The 24010-nt window shown below is 42.5% G+C and overlaps 2 protein-coding genes and 1 long non-coding RNA gene across 3 annotated transcripts; 1 reads left to right on the top strand and 2 right to left on the bottom strand.

Moving 5' to 3' along the window:
• The first annotated feature begins 372 nt into the window (after nt 1-372).
• Nucleotides 373-13829, top strand: ino80da (INO80 complex subunit Da). Its single transcript, XM_089001963.1, has 10 exons — nt 373-513; nt 2212-2458; nt 3340-4049; nt 4703-4805; nt 4880-5104; nt 5558-5691; nt 6485-6618; nt 7723-7964; nt 8048-8205; nt 8885-13829. Exons 2-10 carry the CDS (start codon nt 2241-2243, stop codon nt 9592-9594), a joined length of 2634 nt encoding a protein of 877 aa, XP_088858089.1. The 5' UTR covers nt 373-513; nt 2212-2240; the 3' UTR covers nt 9595-13829.
• On the bottom strand, nt 2236-7811 carry LOC148894219 (uncharacterized). The gene is made up of 4 exons (XR_016115698.1): nt 7675-7811; nt 6429-6593; nt 2433-2540; nt 2236-2360 (listed from the first exon to the last, which is right to left on the bottom strand). It is a non-coding gene; the product is annotated as an uncharacterized LOC148894219 (long non-coding RNA).
• A 688-nt stretch (nt 13830-14517) lies between the features above and the next one.
• stk24a (serine/threonine kinase 24a (STE20 homolog, yeast)) lies at nt 14518-23977 on the bottom strand. Its single transcript, XM_089001969.1, has 11 exons — nt 23502-23977; nt 20750-20980; nt 20465-20521; nt 20262-20370; nt 19192-19349; nt 18794-18979; nt 17740-17885; nt 17533-17674; nt 16930-17007; nt 16702-16838; nt 14518-16146 (listed from the first exon to the last, which is right to left on the bottom strand). The coding sequence occupies exons 1-11, from the start codon at nt 23541-23543 to the stop codon at nt 16113-16115; spliced, it is 1320 nt and encodes a 439-aa protein (XP_088858095.1). The 5' UTR covers nt 23544-23977; the 3' UTR covers nt 14518-16112.
• Between the last annotated feature and the right edge of the window lie 33 nt (nt 23978-24010).

Genomic DNA, 24010 nt, shown 5'->3' on the forward strand with positions numbered 1-24010 from the left:
GTGAGAGTGTGGCAGTGCACCAGGGCACACATTACACACCGAGATGAAACAGCCACAGCCGCCTTGACGTGGATTTATCACTCAAAAGGCTCCACTCGGACATCTCGCCATATATGTGCACTCAATGTCGAACATGGCAACGACACTGTCACACTTTTTGTTGCACTTCGGCTCTGTGGGCTCTCTTAACAAAGTTGCATTTCCAATATGGTTGGAGAGGTTGTTGTTGTCGAGCGGGTTGTTGTCATGTCCCCGCAGTGCCTGTAGTGGTGCTGTGAGGGAGTCTGTCGTGGATCCGACAAAATCCTTAGCAGCCTACCCACTGCCTAAAAATTTCATCGAGTGCTTATTTTAAATCCATCCGAAAATCGAGTAGCGCCGACCTCGATGCAGATCGCTATTATTGTTCATCTATCTCGGGACATCGATGCGCGAATAGCCTAGCGGATCGTATTTGACAGTTCGGCCGTCGATCTGAAGCGAATAGCGTTCAACGGCCCGTACCAATTCAAGGTAAGCGAATCCCCGAGCTCGAGTTAAGACTACAGCGTTTCACGCGGCCTTTTCTCGGGCAGGCGACTACTACTCGAGGCCGGTGTCTGTCGAGGCTAACAGGCCACTTCAAGCTCTCTTTTCTTCCGATCGTTAAAAATCGATCTTTTCTATCACAACGCTAAAATAGTTCAGGTATAAATGTTGAATTTGGCGTACATATTTGTAAAAATCACGCGACCTACCATCTTTAGCCTTATTTTTTTTAACGGAAGCCGATCGAGGACAGGCCTTAGCTTACGCGAAACCCTTTTGTGTGAACGTGTTGGTAGTTAAAGTATTATTATGCAAATAAATACATTTATTGCTGTAAAATGTGTATTGCCTGTATGTTGCATTCACTGATTAGTTTGCAAATAGAGAGAGACCCATCATCGAGTCGCCATTTGTAGAGGTTTCCGTTTCCTGGTTAGCTACCGCCTACTAATTTTTGTTTTTAGCTTCCTTAGCTAGCCAGCTAGCGAATATTTTGACTTTCGTAGCAGCCGAGAGGTAAAAAACCAAATAAACGTAAATTCTCAGACCAAAACAGTTAACCTGCTATACACTAAATCCACACGTATCTTCACGTTTAGGTACGATGTAAATAAGTTAGAAAACTGCTCATCGGACAACATGCTAATATTGACAAGCTAGCTCCGTTCGACAGACATGTTATTTTTTATTTGCAACAAACCAGCCTCTCCTGGTTAGTTGCCTCTGTAATTATTGATATTTTTTAACAATAACCCGATTTTAACTTTTTATATAAACCCCTAAAATGTTGTGCTATGTGCACGCTTTGGGCATCGGAGGCACAGTGGCGCCCGTAATACCAAGTCGAACCCCTTAAAGTCAATGATAGCGGCTAATAAGGTAGATGGGTTGTGCTTATGATAAGTAACCCGTAGCTTAATATTTACACGAACTTGCAAATAGCATTTCTTAAAATTGCACGCGGGCCTATTTGTGTATATTCGTGTGTCAATTTCCGCGTGTCCATAAAAGCGACTGTTGACAGATTTGAGTTAAAAATGACACTCCCACTGATTGTTTTTATTTTATTTTAACAATAACTCAAATATGGACTTGCAGAGGGGGTTACTTATAAATGGATTTTTAACGCATTTACACCGTTACAATGTATTTATGATAGAATTATGTAGTAACTAAATACATAATTGTAATATTGTTTGGGCATAAGTTCAAGTTCTACTTTACCCCCCAGGCCTCCCCAATGAGAATAATTCATAGCACCAGTAGAACATAAAGGGCATATTTGAAGAATTACGGTCTCTTACGTCTATGACACACAGTAAGCCAAAGTTGCGCTCGTCGAGTGAAGAAATGCATACAGTAGCGGAGTAGGAAAAACTACTTGCAAGAAACAAACCGTGATTTGTATTATTGCATTGTAATAGTGGGCTGAATTGTTGTAGCAGTGAAGACAAATAGTGTACATTGACCTGAAGCTGGTCATTAAATATAGAGGAAATATTCAAAAGGTTTTCAATATGTATTGAAGCAGTGAAATATATGTTCCAGAAATTTTTTTTCCCCCTACAATTGATTAAACAATCAATTGTCTTAGCTCTGAATATGCACACATGGCAATACATGAGCGTTACCTTTTAATGATATCATTGTTGCTTTTCTCCCCCTTTGACTTTATCCCATCAGCTGATGTTGTCAAGGACAAGAGTCACGTGATGTATGAAGGCAAACACATACATTTCTCAGAGGTGGACAATAAGCCCTTGTGCTCGTACAGTCCGAAGCTCTGCAAGCAACGCAGACTCAATGGGTACGCTTTCTGCATACGGCACGTCCTGGAAGACAAAACCGCCCCCTTCAAGCAGTGCGAATATGTGGCCAAATATAACAGCCAGCGGTGTACCAACCCCATCCCAAAGTCGGAAGATCGCAGGTTTGTCAACTCCAATCCCAAATCGGTGACTGAAATTGTTCGGAATGTCTCGTGGGTTGTGGGTGATACGTTGGAGATCCACCTGTTAGATGTAAAAATATAGCGAGACGGTTGAAAATAATAAATACAGTCCTGATGGCTTTAAACGGTGGATTTTCCAGCAATGTGGAAGAACCCTGTAGCACACGCGTGCATTTAAAGGACAACCGACGTCTCCGGACAAGTTGTGTCCATAATTTGTCAAATGACTTCTACTGAGCGTATTTTACAGTTACGAGTTGGTGACGAGTCCGTACGTTACGTCACTGAAGGAACGCCCCTGACCGAAAAAAGGACACATTGTAGCAGTCCTTCCATCACGTCAATGCATTTGGCTGTACTTGGCTGGTCTGAAAACTTCGTGTGGCACCAAAAAAGAGGCAGAAGAGGGTGACAAAGCTCCATGTAAGGAATTAATCAGCCTGTGGAAACGGGCTGATTAATTCCACACACGGAGCTTGGTCGCCATTTTCTGCCCCCAATGTTGCCTCAAAATGGCACAGAATAAATTATTTAATCGATTGCAAACATGTATGCTTTCCTCTTCGGAACTATTTGAATCATATTCATAACTGGATGTGTAACAGGAACGCATATTCTCCGAATCTGAAGCCATTGTTTTGATTCTGGAGCAATGCAAAATGTCTTGGCGTGATGTCACAAATTTTTTTGCAGATTTTGGACACTTGAAGTGATTTTTATTGGTGTTTTGCATTTGACTCAAAATATCAGCCTGCGTGTTTTGGCTATTTTAGGTGCTCTAAAACATGTTTCTGATGTCAGTTAGGAAACCAAAAAGTGACTTTGGTTGTCCTTTAAAAGCAATGTGACTGTTGTTGCAGGTACTGCAACAGCCACCTGCAGGTACTTGGCTTCATCCCCAAGAAGGAACGCAAGAAGAAGCACGACGCTTTGGAGGAGATGCGATCGCGAGCTCATCTGGAGTCAGTGGCCCTCAACATCACGGTGCCCTCATTAGCACCTTTAGCTTCCAACGGTCTGAAGGAACTTCCGCCATCGCCACCTTGTACGCGCCTGCTCGCCCTTCCCGATGGGGAATTCCTGGATCCGTTTACCTTCTACGAAGACGACACAGACGGCGAGGAGATGGGCCCTCCTCGGAAAAGTAACGGCATCAAGAAGAAATGGCAGAGTCGGCCGGTGCCGAACCAGAACATCTGCCGGGACGCCGAGCGTTTCCAGACGCCTTGCGAGCACTTTAGCCCCGCCGTCGTCCACCCGCCGTCTTCGCCGCTCAACGCGCAATCAGGTCTTGTCCAGCCGCCCTGCCAGCAGGGTCTATTATGCAATCCGGCGCCACCTCAGGCCGTCAACTTCCCGCCTCCCGGGATGGCCGTCAAGGCGTCAGCCAATCCCGCGCAGCCGCCGGGGCCGTCGCTCAGCAGGAAAACAGCTTTTGCTTCCAATCACGTCTTGGTCATGCGACCTGCCTCCTTTTCACCGACACCTCGCTGCCTGACCAGGTTGCAGCATCTGGTACAACTTTGTGCCAAGAGACACCGAGAATATGGAGACCTGTTTCCTCATTTAGGTGATTTGAATTGAAAAATTAACTCTTTCACTGCTATTCCCAAATTTATTTGCTCATTGAAAATATGACAACTGTCAAGGTCACTTTACGGTCACGGGAAACGTTTTTCTTTGGGTGAGCAGTGGCAGCCACACGCGCCAGCGTTCACTCAACCCGGAAAAACTCAAATAGATAGAAAGCGAGCTAGCTAGTTAATAGATAGCTAATGGATAGCGAGCTAGATAGGTGACAGATAACCAGCCAGCTAGATAGCTAATAGCTAATAGACAGCTAATGGATAGTGAGCTAGATAGCTGATAGCCAGCCAGCAAGTGAATAGATAGCAAATAGCTAGCTGGGTAGCCAACCAGATAGCTAATAGATAGCAAATAGCTAGCGAGCTAGATAGCTGATAGATAACCAGCCAGCTAGATGGCTAATAGATAGCAAATAGCTAACTAGTGAGGTAGCCAACCAGATAGCCAATAGATAGCAAATAGCTAGCTGGTTAGCTAATAGACAGCTAATGGATAGAAAGCTATATAGCTGATAGCCAGCCAGCTCGCGAATAGATAGCAAATAGCTAACTAGATAGGTAGCCAGCTAGATTTTTGCACGTCTGGCAGTGAATGAGTTAAAAAGAGATGAGCTTTTTCTAACGGATTTTCTTGCAGGCCTGGACTGGTCCGAGGACAGCGGCGACAATGACGACGAGGATGAAGAAGTGGAAGCGGAGAGATTTGTTCCTGACCTGAGCACCTGGAGACCGCAGAACGGGTCGGTAGCTCAAGGTCAATGCGCAAAAAAAAAAGAAGTGTTTTTTTTTTGTTGACGCTTTCATCCTGAAACAGGTTGGACGATGACGTCGGCTCCTCGCGGAGAACTCGACTGCTCAGGCTTTGCTCGTACCTGCAGCAGAAGTACAAGCGCATGTGCAGGCAGGAAAGGGCCAGTATACGCCAGAAGCGCTATCGCTACGCCTTCCGTAAAGCTTTGGTGCAAGCCGCCGCAAAAAACCCAGATTGCGCTGGGGAACTCATCCAGGAACTACGCGGGTCCTTTCAAAGCCCTTCAAGGTAATCTCACAAGCCACCCGACACCACTTTTTTGTTTCCTAACTGACATCACAAAAACGTTTGATAGCATCTAAAATAGCCAAAACATGCAGTAGGATATTTTAGTCAAATGCAAAACACCAATAAAAATGACGTAAAGTGTCCAAAAACGACGAAAAATTGAACCCGGAAGTGGCTAGTTTCAGAAGGTCCCGCCGTGTGTCACTTTCACGGTCAGGGGCGTTCCTTCCGTGACATCACGTCAGGAATCGTCACCAACTCAAAACTTCCTGAACGTAAAATATAGCTATATATGCCGTGGAATCTTTGTCAAATACACTCAGTCGAAGTCATTTGAAGCCATTTTACAAATTAGGGACACAGCTTGTCCGGAGGCGTCGGTTGTCCTTTCAAAAAAAAAAAAAAAAAAAAAGACTTTTCAAAATAAATCAACACTTTTTTTTTCCCTCCTAGTGCCGGATCAGAACTTCGCCACGGCGGAGCAAGTGAGCGCTATCGGAAAATGGACGGCGGGACGTGTACGGGCAGTACGAAAGGCCAGGCCTGCGACAACAAAGCGCTGCCATTCACCAAACACTGTTTTCAGCGTATCCTTTTGAACACGTACTAGCTGATCAATCAATAACTTGTTTTCAAATTTGAAGTAACAAAAATGACCGTTATTTTGGTTTTCATATAGCAATTTGAAATTTTGCTTCAGACTTTAGGAAGTAGAATGCAAGTTGGATTGGTTTTCGCTGACCGAATACAATTATATGGCGGGCCTGATTTGGCCCGCGGGCCTTGACTTGGACACCAATAATTTAAAGTATGCCTTATACAGCGGTACCTCGGTTTTCGACCATAATCCGTTCCAGAAATCTGTTCGAAAAAACCAAAACAGCACTTCCCATTATAATCAATGTAATTTTTTTAATCCGTTCCAAGTCTCGAAAACAAGTTATTCATAGCACTTTTTCAACTATTTTACAGCTTGGATTTCTTCAAAAGATGACCCTGCGCCGTATACGCAATATTGAAGCAATATTGAAGCAATATTGAGCCACAACAAGTCTCGCAACGACTGTCAGCACCCACTCACTCCATTCACCAACAAGTAGTGCGTAACCACAGCCTCCAATGTAGCACCTTATAATGTAGTGTGCCTTATATTTGGAAAACATTTTTTTCATTCATTGAAGGTACCCTTTATAATAGTTTGGAAATGCACGATTCATTGGGGATGCACGCTATACACCGGAAAATATGGTATTACATCCCCCTGGGTCAAAAATGCAGTTTCATCCAGTTTCGCTACATATTCTCTACTTGAAAGTATTCTCACCGCAAGTTGTCCACCCGGGGGTCTTTTTTCTTTCCTTCCTTAATTGTTTTCCGCAGACATTCTGTTGAATCGCTCCCAGCAGCTGTTTGCAAGCTGCACCGCCAAATTCGCAGATGGTCAACAGTGCTCCATTCCAGTCTTCGATATCACGCATCAGACGCCACTCTGCGAAGAGCACGCCAAAAAAATGGTGCGTATCACATCCAATATGGTCTTACGTCTGTGTAAGCTCTCAGTCGTACAGGAGTGGTCCATCGATGACAAGGTTTCTTCAGCCGTCATCTGGACGTCTTTGAAGGTGTCGGATGTTTCGCTTCTCATCCGAAAAGGTTCGTCAGCGAACTAAAGTTTTGCTGGTAGCTCTGCTCCTATATTCTATCCTCTGCACCGCCACCTCTGGACATTAGGGATATATATACAGGTAAAATCCGAGTTATGACCGGGTTCTGTTCTGACAAAATGGTCGTAAGTCAAACGGTCGCAAGTCGAAATCCATTCAAAATGGCCGATGTGACGTTTATACAACAGGATAGTATAAGATATCAATCTGTTGTTTTTAAGCAACATTTTCTATTGAATACTATTATATAGCAAACTGTTTACAGTTCATTTATAAGTTAGTGTCATTTTTATCATTTTATATTTCGTATTATCAATTTTTATTACTGTATAACTGTACCTGTTATGTATACAAAACCTTTTACTGTACAGTTCATTTATAAACCTTTTAGTGTCGTTTTTTTAATAATTTTATACTTCATATTATCGATTTTTATTACTGTATAACAGGAGACGGTATCTGCACTGTATAACTACTGTATTGAGTGTAGTCACGCATTGCTGTGCAAGTGTGTGACATGCTGGCTGGCCAAAATTGTAGTACGCATTGCCGGCTGCTTGCGCCTTGCGGTACCAGGCGTAGAATTAAAAAACAAAAAAAGGGTCGTAAGTACGGGTGGTTGTAACTTGGATGTTACCTCTATAGGGCCAGAGCTACCAGCAAAAATTTAGTTTGGATGAGGAACGAGACATCCGAAGTGTAGTCACGCATTGCTGTGCAAGTGTGTGACATGCTGGCTGGCGTACGCGTTGGGTGGTTACGACGGGTGGTCGTAACTCGGATGTTACCTGTTTCGAGCCAGAGCTACCAGCAAAAAAATTTGTTTGGATGAGGAACGAGACATCCGACACACTCAAAGAAGTACAGATGACGTCTGAGGAAACCTTTTCATCAATATGTTCTTACCCGATCGGTGACCTCATCTCGTTGATCATCGGGTCTTCGGGATTTCAGGATAACTTCCTGCGCGGCGACGGCAACCGGCGACTGCACCACCACCACCACCATCATCATCATCATCATCAGCACCAGCGGAAGCCGCGAAAAAAGTCCAAACCGCCGGCGCTCACCAAAAAACACAAGAAGAAGAGGAGAGTACCGCGACGACCTCAGAAACCCGTTCCTCCTGCCTTGCCTCAGGGCTACTTGGCAATGCCGCCTATCAATCTGGCTTTGTCCTCCCAGGCTAGCATCAGGTCTGCGTTCGGCCGACGACATCACGCTCTGAAGGTTCAAATCGATTTGGAACATCTTGATGAGGATTTTTTGTTGTTGCCAGGAGTCCTTCAACTCCAGAACTGAGCACAGATGAACTTCCCGATGACATCACCAATGAAATGGAAGACATTCCAAATGACCTGGAGTTGAACCAGGAGGATTTTTCCGATGTTCTGCCGAGACTACCCGACGATCTTCAGGATTTCGACTTGTTTGAAGGTGCCTGTCGACTTATACGTTTCCCCTGCATTGTAGATGTTTTTTAGGACTGCATAAACATTCAATGTAGTGTAAGAAACTTTAGACACTCTTGTTTCATCGGAAAAAAAAGTTAATTCCTAAGTTATATGGCTCTGAAGTTATCTGAGCTTGAAATGGGGGCGGATCTACAAAACACAATACATACGTATTGATTTATATAGTGCCTTAACAACAGCTAAAGCTGTAACAAAGCACTAGCATGGACAAAAAGGCAAATGCTGCCCCCTCGCGGAAGGGAAAAAAACATTGCCAGAGGTCCAACTAGCGCTTTATCGACACCCAAGCATGAAAAAAAAACAAAACCCAAACAAATTCTAGTATGGCGCTCCACGTCGTGATTGTCAATTTGGGAATGGCCGTGAATGAGTTCAATTGCAGTGTAAAAATATTAATATATTAATTCCTAAGTTACATGGCTCTGGAGTTATATGAGCTTGAAATGGGGGCGGATGTACAAAATAGAATACATATTGATTTCTATGTAACAAAGCGCTAACATGGACCTAAGACAAATGCTGCCCCCTGGTGAAGGAAAAAAAAAATAAATAAAATCACCGCCAGAGGTCTGACCGGCGCTTTATCGACACCCAAGCATGAAAATGTGGTTTTGGTGAACTGGAATAAGTTTGTGGCGCAGGTAAAAACGGCGACTTGCTGCCCACCACGGAAGAAGCCGAGGAGCTGGTGCGCACCCTTCAGGCCTTGGGGTCCTACCCAGACTCCCTGGTCTTCCTGACCCCGTCAGAGGGGGTGACGGTTTTCCCCGGCGGCGTCCAATCGGGGGCCATGGGGGACATCCTCCACAGTCGCCTCCCGACAGACAACTTCCCCAATTTGGAGCTGGAGGACAACATCCTGCAATCGGCGGGCCACTTCCCGCCCTCGCAGGCCGCCGCGGCCCCGCCCCAACCGGCCCCGCCCCCGACCGGCCCCCTGCTGGAACCCCCCCGCTCATCTTGGACCGCCCTCGCCAACCAGTTTGGGAACCTCACGGCGTCGGAAAGTCACCTGATCTCCACCTCGCTGTCCACGCCGCCGTCCGCCGGCCACTCGCTCAACTCGGTGACGCTTCAGCCGCTGGCGGCGCTGTCGGCGCCGCCTCACGGCGGCCTGACGGGCTTGGCCGCGCCCCCGGCGCCCCTCGACCCTTTGACCTCCTCGCAGCCCAAACAACAGCTCCCGCAGTTCAGCGCGGCCTTCGGCCACCAGTTGGCCTCGCACAGCGGCATCCCCAACGACCTGCAACCCAGCCACAGCTCCACCGCGCCGCCCGCCGGCTTCTCCATCGTGAGTGCCACCGCTGCAAGCGCCAACGGCGCCGCCGCCCCTTTCACGCAGAGCAACTGAGGGCGAATCACATTGGAAATAGGACAACCGACACCATTTTTTTGGGGGGGGGTTTCCTAACTGGCATCAGAAAAACGTTTGATAGCATCGAAAATAGCCAAAACTGATATTTTCCGTCAAATGCAAAACACCAATAAAAATGACTTCAAGTGTCCCAAAACTGCCACAAAATGGGCTCAAAACTAGGCAGATTCAGAAAGTCCCGCCCCCTTGTTCATGACATCACTATTTGTCACACACTGCCTTGCTCCAGAATCAAAACAATGTCTTCAGAGAGTTCAGATTCGGAGAATAATAATAATTATAATACATTTAATTGACAAGCACCTTTCAAAACTCTCAAGGTGACTTTACAGTCACAGGATAAGTTTTTTTTCTGTGGGTGAGCAGCGGCAGCCACACGCGCCAGCATTCACTCAACCCTGAAGTAACTTAGAAAGCAAGCTCGTGAATATATAGCTAATAGCTAGCGAATAAATACAAATGCGAGCTTGCGAGGCAGGCGTTGGCGAGAAGATGCTTTCTTGTTACTCATCCAGTTATGAATATGATTCAAATAGTTCTGAAGAGGAAAGCATACATGTTTGCAATCGATTTCAAGAAGTACTTGCATATCAATTTGAGCCGTCTGGACTCCAATGTAGCGGCCAGGAAATGCACAAGATGGCGCCCAAGCTCTACTTCTTGAAATCGATTGCAAACATGTATGCTTTCCTCTTCAGAACTATTTGAATCATATTCATAACTGGATGAGTAACAAGAAATCTCTGAATTCTCTGAAGCAATTGTTTTAATTCTGGAGCAAGGCAGTTTGTGACCAATAGTGATGTCACCAACAAGGGGGCGGGACTTTCTGAATCTGCCCAGTTCCAAACTCATTTTGTGGTAGTTTTGGGACACTTGAAGTCATTTTTCTTGGGTGTTTTCCATTTGACTAAATATCAACCTGCGTGTTTTGGCTATTTTAGATGCGATAAAACGTTTTTCTGATGTCAGTTAGGAAAGCGAAAAAACGGTGTCGGTTGTCCTTTAAAGGTACCACACGATATGCGATTGGACGCGCTTGTTTGATGCCTTAAGATTTGGTCATCCAGCGGTTAGCATCGGACGACTCGTCAAAGTGACAAATGACAGCATATTGGCGCGCAGTTGAATCTCGCCGCATACCCACAAACTAATAACTCAGATTTCTTACCTGTTTCATACACAGCTTGTTTAAAAAAAACAAAAAAAAAAACAACACACATACACACACAAACACGTTGCTGTCTTTAGATAGACACGGTCACCCAAAATACTTTTTTAAACGAAAACATACACGTTTGCTGTATATGAGCTCATTTTATCGGTCGGCGCAGATTTCTCGTAGAAATCTCCGACCTCACTCTGTTGGTTGCGCGACACCCGCTTCACAAAAAGCTAAACTAAAGCAATAAAACACATTGTTGCCCAAAAACTCAATATGGTTCCATGTTAGCTTCTAGCAGGGGGTGATGATAGTCGCCATTATCCAGGGATGTATTTTTTTTTCTACTTTCCTAAGGTGCTGCCTGCTCTCGTGCTTCATTTTTAAAGTGTCAGTGAACATTTTTTGGGGGTGTCCAGATTACAATCCAGGGAGTGAGAAATTTGAGGGATGCAAAGAAATGATGAAAATCTTCTGATCTATGGACGTGTGTATTCTGGTGGGATTATATTTTAAAATTTGTAACTATTTATGGCTTTTAACACCAAATTGTGAGTTTTGCCAGTTTCACAATGAATTTAAAATTGTCCGGTATTTTTTTCCCCAAAAGAATGACAAAATTAGCATTAGCTGCCAATTTTGGACACCCCTGCATTACACGTTGAAAGTCCCCATTTGTCTCTCACCAGGGAAGGTAAATAGTACGATTCTATGACAGTGAGACCTCGGTTTACGAACTCCTTGGCTTACGAACTTTTCGGTTTACGAACTTTAAATTTATGAACATTTTTTCCTTGGCATACGAGCTATTTTTCGGGAAACACACGGAGCGCCACAATGAGTGATGTGTCGTTGGCGAACGAGCCCGTACTCCTAACAAGAAAATGGCAGCTGACTGTTTTTGTCCTCTTCCCCGCCCACAGTCTTCGGTTAAAGCCACGTGATTGGTCAAGAACGCAGCAGTGAAGGGGTGGGAGGTTAAACATTAAAGAGACAGGCAGACGACAGAGAGAAAATGAATGGATAACCAATCCAAATTTAGACTCGTTTCAACTTTGATAGTTCAAAAGCAGAGTGTAGACTGCAAGGTTAAAATATCCCATCAATCAGGCTCCACAAATAACCCGCACAAGCCATCTGTACACTTGATGCAAAAAGCTATCAAACCAGCTAAACAGAACACAATTGATGAGGAACTAGGTAAAATTATGGCAGCGAAAGCACCTACAAGGGATCATTCCTCAAGATGGTGAAAGAAGAAGGCTACCTTCCTTATAAAGTGTTTAATGCTGATGAAAGCAGCCACTCCATTCCATCAAGCTATCAAAGACCATCACAAAGGTCAATAAAACCACTTTATCATACAGTACAGTTTATTTCTTTAATTATAATACCATAGCACATTTATTACACATACAATAAGGTATATTTTGGCTAGTTTTAAGGCTTATTTAGTAGAAAATGATGTTTTATGGGGACCTGGGAACGGATTATTCTCATTTGAATGCTTTCCTATGGGAAATGAATGTTTGGAATACACATTTCACCTTACAGACCAATTGGGAACCAATTAAGTTAGTAAGCCAAGGTATCACTGTAGTTGACGTGTTCTGCATTTACAACGACTCAGTCCGATTTTAAAAACCTTTTTTTCAACATAATCCAGATTTTAAATGAATAAAAATGACAGCAAGTGGCGGGAGGAAACGCTTCATTCATACATAAGGAATTGCGTAGAAGCTAAACTGTATAGCGTGAACTGGTTTTAACGGTGAATTACCAAGTAGCAGACGGGCAGAAATAGTCACATGCGACGTGTTGAGTGGAACGTGTAGAGTGTAGAACAAGTTTTGTTTGTTTAAACGGTGATCAAACGGGTCGTTAAAGCTCTCTGGGCCATCGGGTGAATCGATGTCTGTTTGCTGTGTACGTCGTCACGTCATTGGAAAGTTATAAGAAATCAAAACATCCGGGAGAGATTGCTAATGTTAAGTGCAAATGAAAAGGTATAGAAAAAGGAATATATAGATACATATATACAGCTAACATCCGACTTACGACCACAACCTCCAGACCCTATTTTAAAAAAAAATAATTCTACGCCTAGCACCGCAACGCGCTAGCAGGCCGGCAACGCGTACAGGAATTTTGGCCAGCCAGCCAGCATCTCACGCTCGCACAGCAATCGACTGTGTGACTGCACCAGATGGGGGGAATTTGCCAGTCATTTAGTCTCTATTCAACATTTGCAATGGATTTCAACTCACGACCATTTCGACATACGACCGTTTGGTCAGAACGGAACTCGGTCGTAAGTCGGATGTTATCTGTATATATATTCATCTTCAATTTATTGAGTTGAACAGATGATGTCAAGGTGGATTTTTTTTTTGCACAGAAGTGAAAAGGATGTAAGCCTGCCGTGTTAGTGACTGCATGTCTGTTCTGATTTTTATTTTATTGTCATTTTTTTAAATCTCGTTGGCAACTTCTCATCGCTACCTGTGAGAAGGCAGAATTCCTTTTTTCCTTTCCAAAGACAACAACCATCATTGTAGCTCCCTCACAGACGCCTGCAGTGTTATTAAATTAAGTGGCAAAAAAATATATATTATTAATAATTATATATATATGCTATTGGAGTTTTTTTGCCAGCAAAAAAATAAAAATACTGCTGTATCCACATTTTAGAGCATGAGTAGTGGCTGCCCCCGCCCCCAACAACAAAAGCGAACAGGGCTCGTAGGCACGTTAAAACACTGCTTGTGTATTTTAAGATGGCTGACAAATTCCATATCCATCGAATGTAACGTTTTATGGTTTTTGAAAGCAAATCTAGTCACCTTTTGTTGATTTTGTCGAAGGTATTTTTATTTTTATTGTATTTTTTTTGGATAAAAAAGGTTTACATTTTTATGTCTATTTTTCTTGTGTACAAGTTATGTAATATGTGTACAAACACTGTAATGTAATATCTGTATATAGTGTGACAAATGTGATCTTTTTGGGTTTTTTTTTTCGATGTATAAATAAAACTTGCTGTGAGGTATTTGATGACACAAAAAAAGCATCTGGTTTCTTTTTTTAAGGATCCCGAAGAACGTGGCAAACTAACTAAACAACACATTTATGTGTTCATATGATAAATTCATTTTTCCAATGCATAAATGTTATTTTTTGCCACATTAATTGTTGTTAATTGATTACGCCCTGCAAGGGGTGAGGAAGATATTCCAATCAACATTTTGTTATTATTACACCACCAGTATATTTTTTTGGTATTTATTTTAATTTTTAAAAATGGGGAAGAAGTACTTGTAAAGTGTGACATTTAACATTGACAGCATTCAGCCTACAAACACTGCTAATGCACTTCATTTGTTTTTTTAAACAAATTCAATTAATATGTATAATAAATGTGCTATAGTACTGTAAATAAAATAAGGTATATTTTGTGTAGTTTTAATGCTTATTTAGGAGAAAAAATAGGTTTTATGGGGACCTGCGAACGGATTATACTCATTTGAATGGTTTGCTATGGGAGATTATTTTTTGGGATACACACTTCACCTTATACACTCTGTCTGGGAACCAATTAAGTTCGTAAGCCGAGGTATCACTATATTTGATAGTCTGTTTTGATTTTTTACAAATGATTTTTTCATATAAGGACGCTCAGTGTAAATGGGAGGACAACAACAACAACAACAACAACAAAAATGCTAAAAGATCAGTGCTAGATTTTTTATGTATTTATTTTAATTTCTGTCATCATCATTTTTTGACATGGTCCAATCATCCCAACAGCACCGTCCGCGTCCAATGAACAAAACGTCGTCACATAAAAATGTACATTTTCTTTTCCAGTGTTTAGCGATTCTTTATGGACACATAACCAGATTTGTTTTTATTCTAGCGCTATTAAATAATACTGCTCCTGTGGGGTTATAAAAATACTTTTTGAAAGAAGAATATAGTACAATGTGCGAAGACATTATGACATAACCATGGCCGCCGTCACGCCGTGTTTTATTGCCGTTTAACACTCACGCGGAAATGACAATAAAAGGCAGCCTTGGTTTTTTTTTTTTGCCTCGATAAGTACCACCATTTAGCAATCGAATAAAAATAAATCAAAGTGCAACACACCCCAAAAATAAAAAAAAGGACACATAAAAATGAGTATTTTGAAAATGTGCAAAGTAGAACTTTGTTGAAATGAGTTGTCACATGGCACCAAATCAAATCGCACAGCAGCTACGCTAATCAGTCCACTGGAAACATTGGCTTTGCACTACCGTATTTTCTGAAATAGAAGGCGCAACAAAAAGATTTTTGTCAAAAGCTGACCATGCGCCTCATAATGCGGTGCACCCTATGTATGGAAAACGTTTTAAAATGTCATTCGTTGAAGGTGCGCCTTATAATGCGGTGCACCCTATGTATGAAAAATGTTTTTGAAAAATGTTATTCGTTTAAGGGTTTCCTTTATAATGCGGTGCACCTTATGTATAGGATTTTTAAAAAATGTCATTCATTGAAAAGTGCGCCTTATATTCCAGAAAATACAGTACTTAATTCAGTTTACGCGATAATGTGGCAAAAAAAAAAAAATAATCCGAGCATCCAGCAAAGCATCCGAAATTGGGATTTTTCCCCGTCACGCATTGTCTCGGGAATATTCAAATCAACAATCAAGGCGGGTAGCGTCCTCCTGCTAGCCGTGTGCTACAACGCATACGTGCCGCCGACTGACCACCGGGTGTCCTATTGCTGCACTGTCCCATGCATTCAATGGCTGCTAGTTGCTAACTGGCTAATCCAGCAGTGGTTGGTTATATAAGGTGTCTAAGTCAAGGCCCGGGGGCCAAATGTGGCCCGCCACCTCATTTTATTCGGCCCGCAAAAGCGAATCAATTCTTTTTTGTTTGATTGTTTGTTGTTACTTGATGTGAAATGACGGACTTATTTTGAAAGTACACAAACGCAGAATCGGCGCAACAAAAATCAAAGCGTGGTCCGAACTCTCAAGAGGCAATCTCACATGTGGCTTTTTTTGTCTATTGTCACAAAATATTGACCTCAACCACCAATATTATCGACAGTGTGCATTTTGGCCATTTGTTACAATCACGTTATGATGATTGATGATATTATTGATGACCGTTTTTGTTGTAGAATCTGTAGAAATGTGCTTATTTACAACTTTGTACAACCTATCCGGTTGATCTCTTTCCACCCCTAAAAGGACCTTAAAAGCAGGATACCTGAGTTTTCAAAACAAAACAAAAAAGAAACCGCGCACACCCTTCAAAATAAAAGTTTTTCATCCTCAATGAGTGGCAGCAGTCTGAGGCACAGAAAACCTGACGTGGATGACACAATCCGGGACATTTTGTCACTTGAAAAAATCCTTTTTTTTTCAAAACTCTAGACAATTTTTAGCATTTGAAAACTCAAAAATAAATAGCGTAAAGTAGCTTTGAGAATATTTACGGTGCAGATATCGAAAGTCAAGATTCAATTCTCTAAAATTGACACACACCGTATTTTTGCGGTGTATAAGGCGCACCCAAAAGCCTTGATTTCATTATCTATTTATTAGCTATCCATAAGCTAGCTAGCTAGCTAATGGAAAAACTGATCCTGTGACTGTAAAGTGACCTTGAGAGTTTTGAAAGGCACTTAGAAATGAAATGTATTATTATTATAAAACTAATTCATTCAAAAAAAATCTTAACTAGAAAAAAATGTGTACGTCGAGACACGTTTTCCATGTAAATGCCCTAATCCGTTCTCCGTACCCCGGTGCGCCTTATACACCGGAAAATAAGGTATCTCAAATTGATCAATAATAGTTAGTGGATTTTTGTATCGATTCTGTGAGGTGTTGTAACATTCCGGCACGACGCGAGTGTTACCTCTGAAGTCTCTGCAGTAGTTCGGCCAGCAGCGAGTCGCACACGCCCGGGTGGATGTCTTCGGCCACTAAAATGGCCTCCTGCAAGGCCTCGGCAGCCTCCGGTTTGCCGTTGCTGGTTTGGCCTTTGGCTTTCAGCTGCAGTCGCAACAGAGGATCCGTTAAGACCGGTACCGGTTGTGCTTGTTTTGATTCCAAACGGCCGCCGTGTTGAGGTGTTGTGACTTACTTCGGAAAACAACGGCGAGAAGATGGATGATAAGCTCTGCGAAAGAGGCCTCTTGGCACTCTCTTGCTCCGGTAAAACCTAAAAATTAAAAATTAAAAGTTGGAAATCTGGCATGGCAATGAATGGGTATGCATCCGCGCTAAAGGGAATACAATACAATACAATACAACACAATATATGTAATACAAAATGGCTTTATAGATAGAAGAAGAAGAAGGCTACGTTCCTCATCAAGTGTTTAATGCTGATGAAAGCGGCCAATCCATTTCATCAAGCCATTAACGACCATCACAAAGGTCAATAAAACAACTTTATTATACAGTAGTTTATTTCTTTCATTATAATACCATAGCCCATTTATTATACATAAAATAAGGTATACTTTGTGTAGTTTTAAGGCTTAGAAAAGTAGAAAATTATGTTTTGTGGGGATCTGGGTACGAATTATTCTTATGTTAATGGTTTCCTATGGGAAATACATTTTTGGGATACACACTTTTTGCCTTACACACTCTGTCTGGGAAGCAATTAAGTTCGTAAGCCAAGGTATCAGTGTACTTCCAAGTCCTTCTCGTTCCATAAACTGTCTGAAAACGATCTTACCGGTTCCATTTTGAAGTGGGCAGGCTGCAGGGCCCCGTTTTGCTGCGCCTTCTTCACGTCCTTCTCCCTGATGGTGTTAAAGATCCAATCATCGTTCGCGGCGGCGGCGGCGTCTCCTCCGGACGCTTGTCCTTGCGTCTCCCTGTAACGGACGCAGCCCAGTGGGTTTTTTGGCTTGGCGCCCTCTGGCGACGGCGACTCACTCACTCGTCGGACTCGTCGGAACTGGACTGGTCTCGGGACTTCTCCGCTTTCCATCTCTTGTACCTGTCGATCAATTCCGTCAGATAGGAGGTCTTTTTGGCGTGCCGGACGATCAACTTGTGCTTTAGCAGCTCTTTGGCCGTTGGCCTCTGAAAATTAAAAAAAGGTAAATAAAAAGCATATACAGTGATACCTTGGCTTACAAACTTAATTGGTTCCCAGACAGAGTGTGTAAGGCGAAAAGTGTGTATCCCAAAAATTAATTTCCCATAGGAAACCATTAAAATGAGAATAATCCGTTCCCAGGTCCCCATAAAACATCATTTTCTACTTTCTATTTTTAAGCCTTAAAACTACACAAAATATACCTTATTTTATGTATAATAAATGTGCTATGGTATTATAATTAAAGAACTAAACTGTACTTATAATAATAAAGTGGTTTTATTGACCTTTGTGATGGTCGTTGATGGCTTGATGGAATGGAGTGGGCGCTTTCATCAGCATTAAACACACTAGGTGCTTCCTCTGCGATCATTTTACCGAGTTCCTCATCAATTGTGTTCTGTTTAGCTGGGTTGATAGCTTTTTGCATCAAGTGTACAGATGGCATGTGCGGGTTATTTATGGAGCCTGATTGATGGGAATTTTAACCTTGCAGTCTACACTCTGCTTTTGAACTATCAAAGTTGAAACGAGTCCAAATGTCACTGTTTTCTATCCATTTTCTCACTTTCTCTCGGTCGTCTCTTTAATGTTTAAACCACCTCGCCTCACTGCTGCGTTCTTAACCAATCATGTGGCTTTAACCGACGACTGGGGGTGGGGGAATAGAGGACCAAAACAAGCCGGCTGCCATTTTCTTGTTAGGAGTTCGCGAACGACACATCACTCATTGTGGCAGCTCTATGTGTACCCCGAAAAATAGTTTGTATGCCAAGGTAAAATGTTCATAAATGTAACGTTCGTAAACTGAAAAGTTTGTAAGCCAAGGGGTTCGTAAACTGAGGTTTCACTGTAATCGAAAGTACGACGGTGAGTAGACTTGTCAACTTACAAAACTGGGCTCTTTATTCAAACAAGCTTCCACAAATTCTTTCAGGGGTTTACTGTAGTTCCCCTCCAGCGTGGGAGGATTATTTTTTGGGATGAGAAACAAGACCTTCATGGGATGGAGCTCCGAGTGGGGAGGCTCCCCTTTGGCCAGTTCGATCGCCGTAATTCCCAGCGACCAGATGTCCGCCTGCGTAGATAAAGACTCGCTGACTCAGATATAAATCCGAAAAATCGCACCATTTCCATGAAAAAAGGTAAAATAATGACCAAATTCAGCCATTTTGTAGTTGACTTATGAATGTCCTCAGTTACGCAGATGGCATTTTTCACATTTCTTGCCTCCACCTTGTCACGTTTGTTACTTCCTGCTCTCCACGCAACAACAATAAAAATTGAGACCTTTGAGTCGTACGCCGACTGTTTTATGACTTCAGGCGCCATCCAGAAAGGAGTCCCCACAAAGGTGTTGCGTTTTATCTGCGTGTCCGTCAGCTGGCCCGCCACGCCAAAGTCGGCCAGTTTCACGTCACCTTGTTCCGACAGCAACACGTTGGCAGCTGCAATGGAAGGATTTACATTTAGATTAGATGAAGATCTCTCACAATGGAGACATTGACATTTCACAGCAGCATAAACAAAATACAGGAGCTGCTGTCAAGGCAGCCACTCACGCGGCAGCCATCTTGAAGTCAAAAACAAACAAAATAACAAATAATGTGACACAACACCAAGGAAACAGTCATTCAATCGTAAACACTTTCTTCACCCTTTTTGTTGTATGAATCAGTTCTAGATGAAAGAGCGTCCTTTTCACCAGTGGATCAGAGACGTCGTGATGGAATGCGCACGTCCTGTTACAAGTTTTGAAGGCAAACATGAAGCTGTAGCATCCATTGACAAAGAGAGATCTCCTGACCCATGTAAATCTGCTTCAATTCCAACCCGCGACAATTCCACATACGCGTTAATTCATCGCGTTCTTTTTTTTACGTTTTTGGGTGCGTTTGAACAAAATCATATTTCCCGTTTTTTGGAGATAAGAAAAAATATATATAATAATAATACAACTAATTTACAAGCACCTTTCAAAACTCTCCAGGTCACTTTACAGTCACGGGATAGGTTTTTCTGCGGGTGATCAGTGGTAGCCACATGCGCCTGCACTAAACCCAGAAGTAACTCAAATAGATAGAAAGCTAGCTGGCTAGCTAATAGATAGCCAATAGGTAGGTAGCTAGATAGCCAACCAACCAGATAGCTAATAGATAACTAGCTAAATAGCTAGCTATCCAGCTAAATAAGTAATAGATAGCATATGGATAGCTAGTTAGGTAGCTAGCTAGCTAGCTAGATAGATGGGTAGAAGTGAAGAGAGGAAAAAATAAGAATAAAATCAAGAGAAAGGAAAAAAAGCTAAATGGGACGAAAGAAAGTTGAGCCAAAGAGCAATCACCGCTTTGACCTCTGACCTTTGATATCTCTGTGGATTTTCTTTTCAGAGTGCAGATATTCCAGGCCCTTGAGGATTTCTCTCAAAATGGTGGCAATCTGCGTCTCATCCAGGGAGCCCGGTTCCAACTGCCAAAACGCATCAAGATTTGAGTTTTGAAATCAAATGAAATCAAGCGTGTGAAATGATCTTTGTTGTTTATTTTGATTTGGGTCCACTTACCAAATCAAGAGCAGACCCTCCGCCCAGATATTCCATAATAATCCATAATTTTGTTCCCTGAAAAAAATATATATACACAAGAGGCATTCATGAAACATCACGGGACTTAATAATAATAATGTAAACATTTTCAACTTTATTTGACAAGCGGATTGATTTTTTTATTTTATTTTTTTTTTCTGTCCGCTTGAATTAGCGTAGCCGCCGAACCACCCGCGACTGCAATATTTATGAGAAATTAAGAAGGACACCGCGGGCTCCGAGTTCAATACAGGATGAGCTCACCTTGAGATAGGATCCAAAGTACTTGGTGATAAAAGGACTGTCGCACTGGCTGAGAACCGTGATTTCCTGTTGGATGTCTTCAATCTCATCCTCGGCTTCTTCCAGGTCAATTATTTTTATGGCCACCACCTTCTGAGTGCGATTGTCGATGCCTTTAAACACCTCGCCGAAGGAACCTTTGCCTATCCTCTCCAGTTTGGTGAAAAGCTCCTCCGGATCGGCTTTGAGGTTCTGAGTGAGGAAACAGGCAACGCGTCGCGTGAGACATCAAATTCAAAGATCCTCTTAGAGCGTTAAACCATAGGTGTCAAAATTAGGCAGGGTAAGACAGAGACGTTTTTATGTTCCAATGTTCATGTTAACGTTAGATTTGGTGAAAATAAAGCATATTATAGTTTGTTTTTAGAGTACTTTAAAAATGACCTGCCCTATTATTATATACGTAAACAGTTTATGCTGTAAAATAGTTGAAAAAGTGCTATGAAAAAGTTGCTTCTAGATTTGGAACGGATTAAAAAATATGACATTGATTATAATGGGAAGAGCTGTTTTGGTTTTTGAACAAATTGCCTTTCCATCAGGTTTCTGGAGCGGATTATGGTCGAAAACTGAGGTACCGCTGTATGAGGCACACCTTAAATCACTGGTGTCAAAGTCAAGGCCCAGGGGCCAAATCTGGCCCACCACATCATTTCATTCGGTCCGTGAAAGCCAATCAAACTTGTGAAATTCCATGATGCTTGCTAAAGTCCCAATCAAAATTTCAGATTCTCGCATGAAAACCACAAGAACAGTCATTATATAAACTGATATTCAACGCACGCTCCGATGCCAAATGTAATAATAATAATAATAATAATAATAATAATAATAATAATAATAATACATTTCATTTATAAGTGCGTTTCAAAACTCTCAAGGTCACTTTACAGTCACTGGACAGGTTTTTCTGCGGGTGAGCAGCGGCAGCCACACGCACCAGCGGTCACTCAACCTGGAATAACTCAAATAAATAAAAAGCTAGCTAGCCATTAGATAGCTTATAGATGGCCAGCCAGCCAGCTAGCTGATAGCTAGCCAGATGGATAGATAGCTAATAGATAGCCAGCTAGCCAGCTAACAGATAGCCAATAGATATCCAGCCAACTAGCTAGCCAATAGACATCCAATAGATAGCCAGCCAGCTGGATAGATTGCTAATAGATAGCCAGCGAAATAGCTAATAGATAGCAAATACTGAGTTTTAGGACTACATAAACATTCCACTTCTTTCTTTCCTCTTTCATCACTTTACTACTGTGAAATGTAAATTCCTCCACGTAGCAGGTAACCCGGCCCTATGACGGTAAAGTGTTAGCACACAAAGCTAATTCCTGATGAGCGTCCATCCCAAGAGGACAGTTTACAGTAAAGGAGCTAATGCGTGGTAGGGAAACATCGGACGGCCGAGTTGTTGCTCTTATAAAAAGTGCATTAGTCGGGGTAAGTGCCCTCGGTTATCCAGGTGAAAACAATGTGGAGCTCATCCTCCACAAAAAAAAAAAAAAAACAAGTGCATTGTGGGAGTACAGTACACCAACGGTGGGAATGTACTCACCATCGTTGCCGTCAGCACATTTACGGCCACTGGCTAAAGCTTTGTTAGACACTCGCCCGTGTGCACCGCAAACACATCATGTTATGCCATCCAAAAGGCCACGCCCTCGCCACTAACAGCTTCGCAATTCGCTACGATTTAAAGGACAACCGACACCATTTCTTATAGCATCTAAAATAGCCGAAACACGCAAGCTGATATTTGTAGTCAAATGCAAAACACCAATAAAAAATGACTGCAAGGATACTCCTTCACAAACTGCCATGCTCCAGAATCAAAACAATGGCTTCATACAGTTCAGATTTGGAGAATATGCTTTCTTGTTACTCATCCAGTTATGAATATGATTCAAATAGTTCTGAAGAGGAAAGCATACATGGGGGGGAGGTATCTCTAGCACCAAAAAGAGGCAGAAAATGGCGACAATGCTCCGTGTCAGGAATTAATCAGCCCGTTTCCACAGGCTGATTAATTCCTGACACAGAGCTTTGTCGCCCTCTTCTGCCTCTTTTTTGGTGCTACACCAAGTTTTCAGACCAGCCAAGTACAGCCAAATGCATTGACGTGATGGAAGGACTGCTACAATGTGTCCTTTTTTCGGTCAGGGGCGTTCCTTCAGTGACGTCATGTACGGACTCGTCACCAACTCAAAAACAAGACTTCCGGAATATTCAGTGCGAGTCTTAAAACGTAAAATATCTTTGTAAAATACCCTCAGTAGAAGTCATTTGAAGCCATTTTACAAATTATGGACACAACTTGTCCGGTGATGTCGGTTGTCCTTTAAAAAAGAGGTTTTGTACCAAAAAAAAAACATGTTTAGAGAAGTTCTGATGACATGACATGAGTTAATTTAGTTGTAAACCTAACAACATATCAATTATAGGTGGATTATGTCGACCTATCGTTGAAGGTTAGCAGGGACCTATCATAGCACAGTAGGGATATATATATATATATATATAGGGCCTAAACTACCAGTCAGACTTTAGTTTGCTGACGAAGTTTCTTGGATAAGAACGTCTGACACCTTCAAAGAAGTACAGATGACGGCTGAAGAAACCTTTTCATCGGTGACACCAGATGATAAAAACACGAGCAGTGAGAAATGCAGGAAAAAGTGTTGTGTGTTATTTGTAATGTCTGAAAGTTTACCTGAATCCCCGGTAGCCCACTTTGTATCGGGGAGTGAGCCATGGCGTCAGTCAGCTCAACTCAGCTAAGCGAAGAGGACGGCTTCCCTCGTTTCCTCTTCCAGCGATCGACGTCTGTTTTAGACGACGCGGTCGTAAGTAACCGTGTCGTAAGCAAAAGTTGTTTGCTTTACAAACTAAGGCTCGACTTGTGTCGTCGCCTTGCACTTCGAACCGCGTCCCCCTTCCGCAGTGAGCTAACGCTAGCCACGCTAAGCTACTTCAACTGCTAGTTGGCAAACAGTTCGTTTGCGCTTCAATTTAAATTACAAGTCCTTTACGGGCCTTAGAAATATACACCAAATCATCCCGTTATCAAATCAGAGTGTCGGCCACGAAATATTCCCAAATAGTCTCCGAACATGCAGTGTTATGTAGTTGTTTGGTTTGTTGCTCTCAAGGCTTTTCTGGCTCTCGCGGCGCCATCTTTGTTAATGTCACTTTCATTTAGTGAGCGCAGCCAATTGCAAC

This window comes from Hippocampus bargibanti, linkage group LG08 (assembly GCF_051943395.1).
Source record: "Hippocampus bargibanti isolate YZ-2025 linkage group LG08, ASM5194339v1, whole genome shotgun sequence".
Classification (NCBI taxonomy): Eukaryota; Metazoa; Chordata; class Actinopteri; order Syngnathiformes; family Syngnathidae; genus Hippocampus; species Hippocampus bargibanti.

Coding starts and splice junctions, on each gene's coding strand:
- stk24a (XM_089001969.1), bottom strand. CDS start 23,543: ATGGCTCACTCCCCGATACAAAGTGGGCTACCGGGGATTCAG. Junction 17,675..17,739: donor AGTTCCGACGAGTCCGACGA/GTGAGTGAGTCG, acceptor CGTCCGTTACAG/GGAGACGCAAGGACAAGCGT. Junction 17,008..17,532: donor CCCACTTCAAAATGGAACCG/GTAAGATCGTTT, acceptor TTTAATTTTTAG/GTTTTACCGGAGCAAGAGAG.
- ino80da (XM_089001963.1), top strand. CDS start 2,241: ATGTATGAAGGCAAACACATACATTTCTCAGAGGTGGACAATAAGCCC. Junction 4,806..4,879: donor ACCTGGAGACCGCAGAACGG/GTCGGTAGCTCA, acceptor ATCCTGAAACAG/GTTGGACGATGACGTCGGCT. Junction 5,105..5,557: donor TCCTTTCAAAGCCCTTCAAG/GTAATCTCACAA, acceptor TTTCCCTCCTAG/TGCCGGATCAGAACTTCGCC.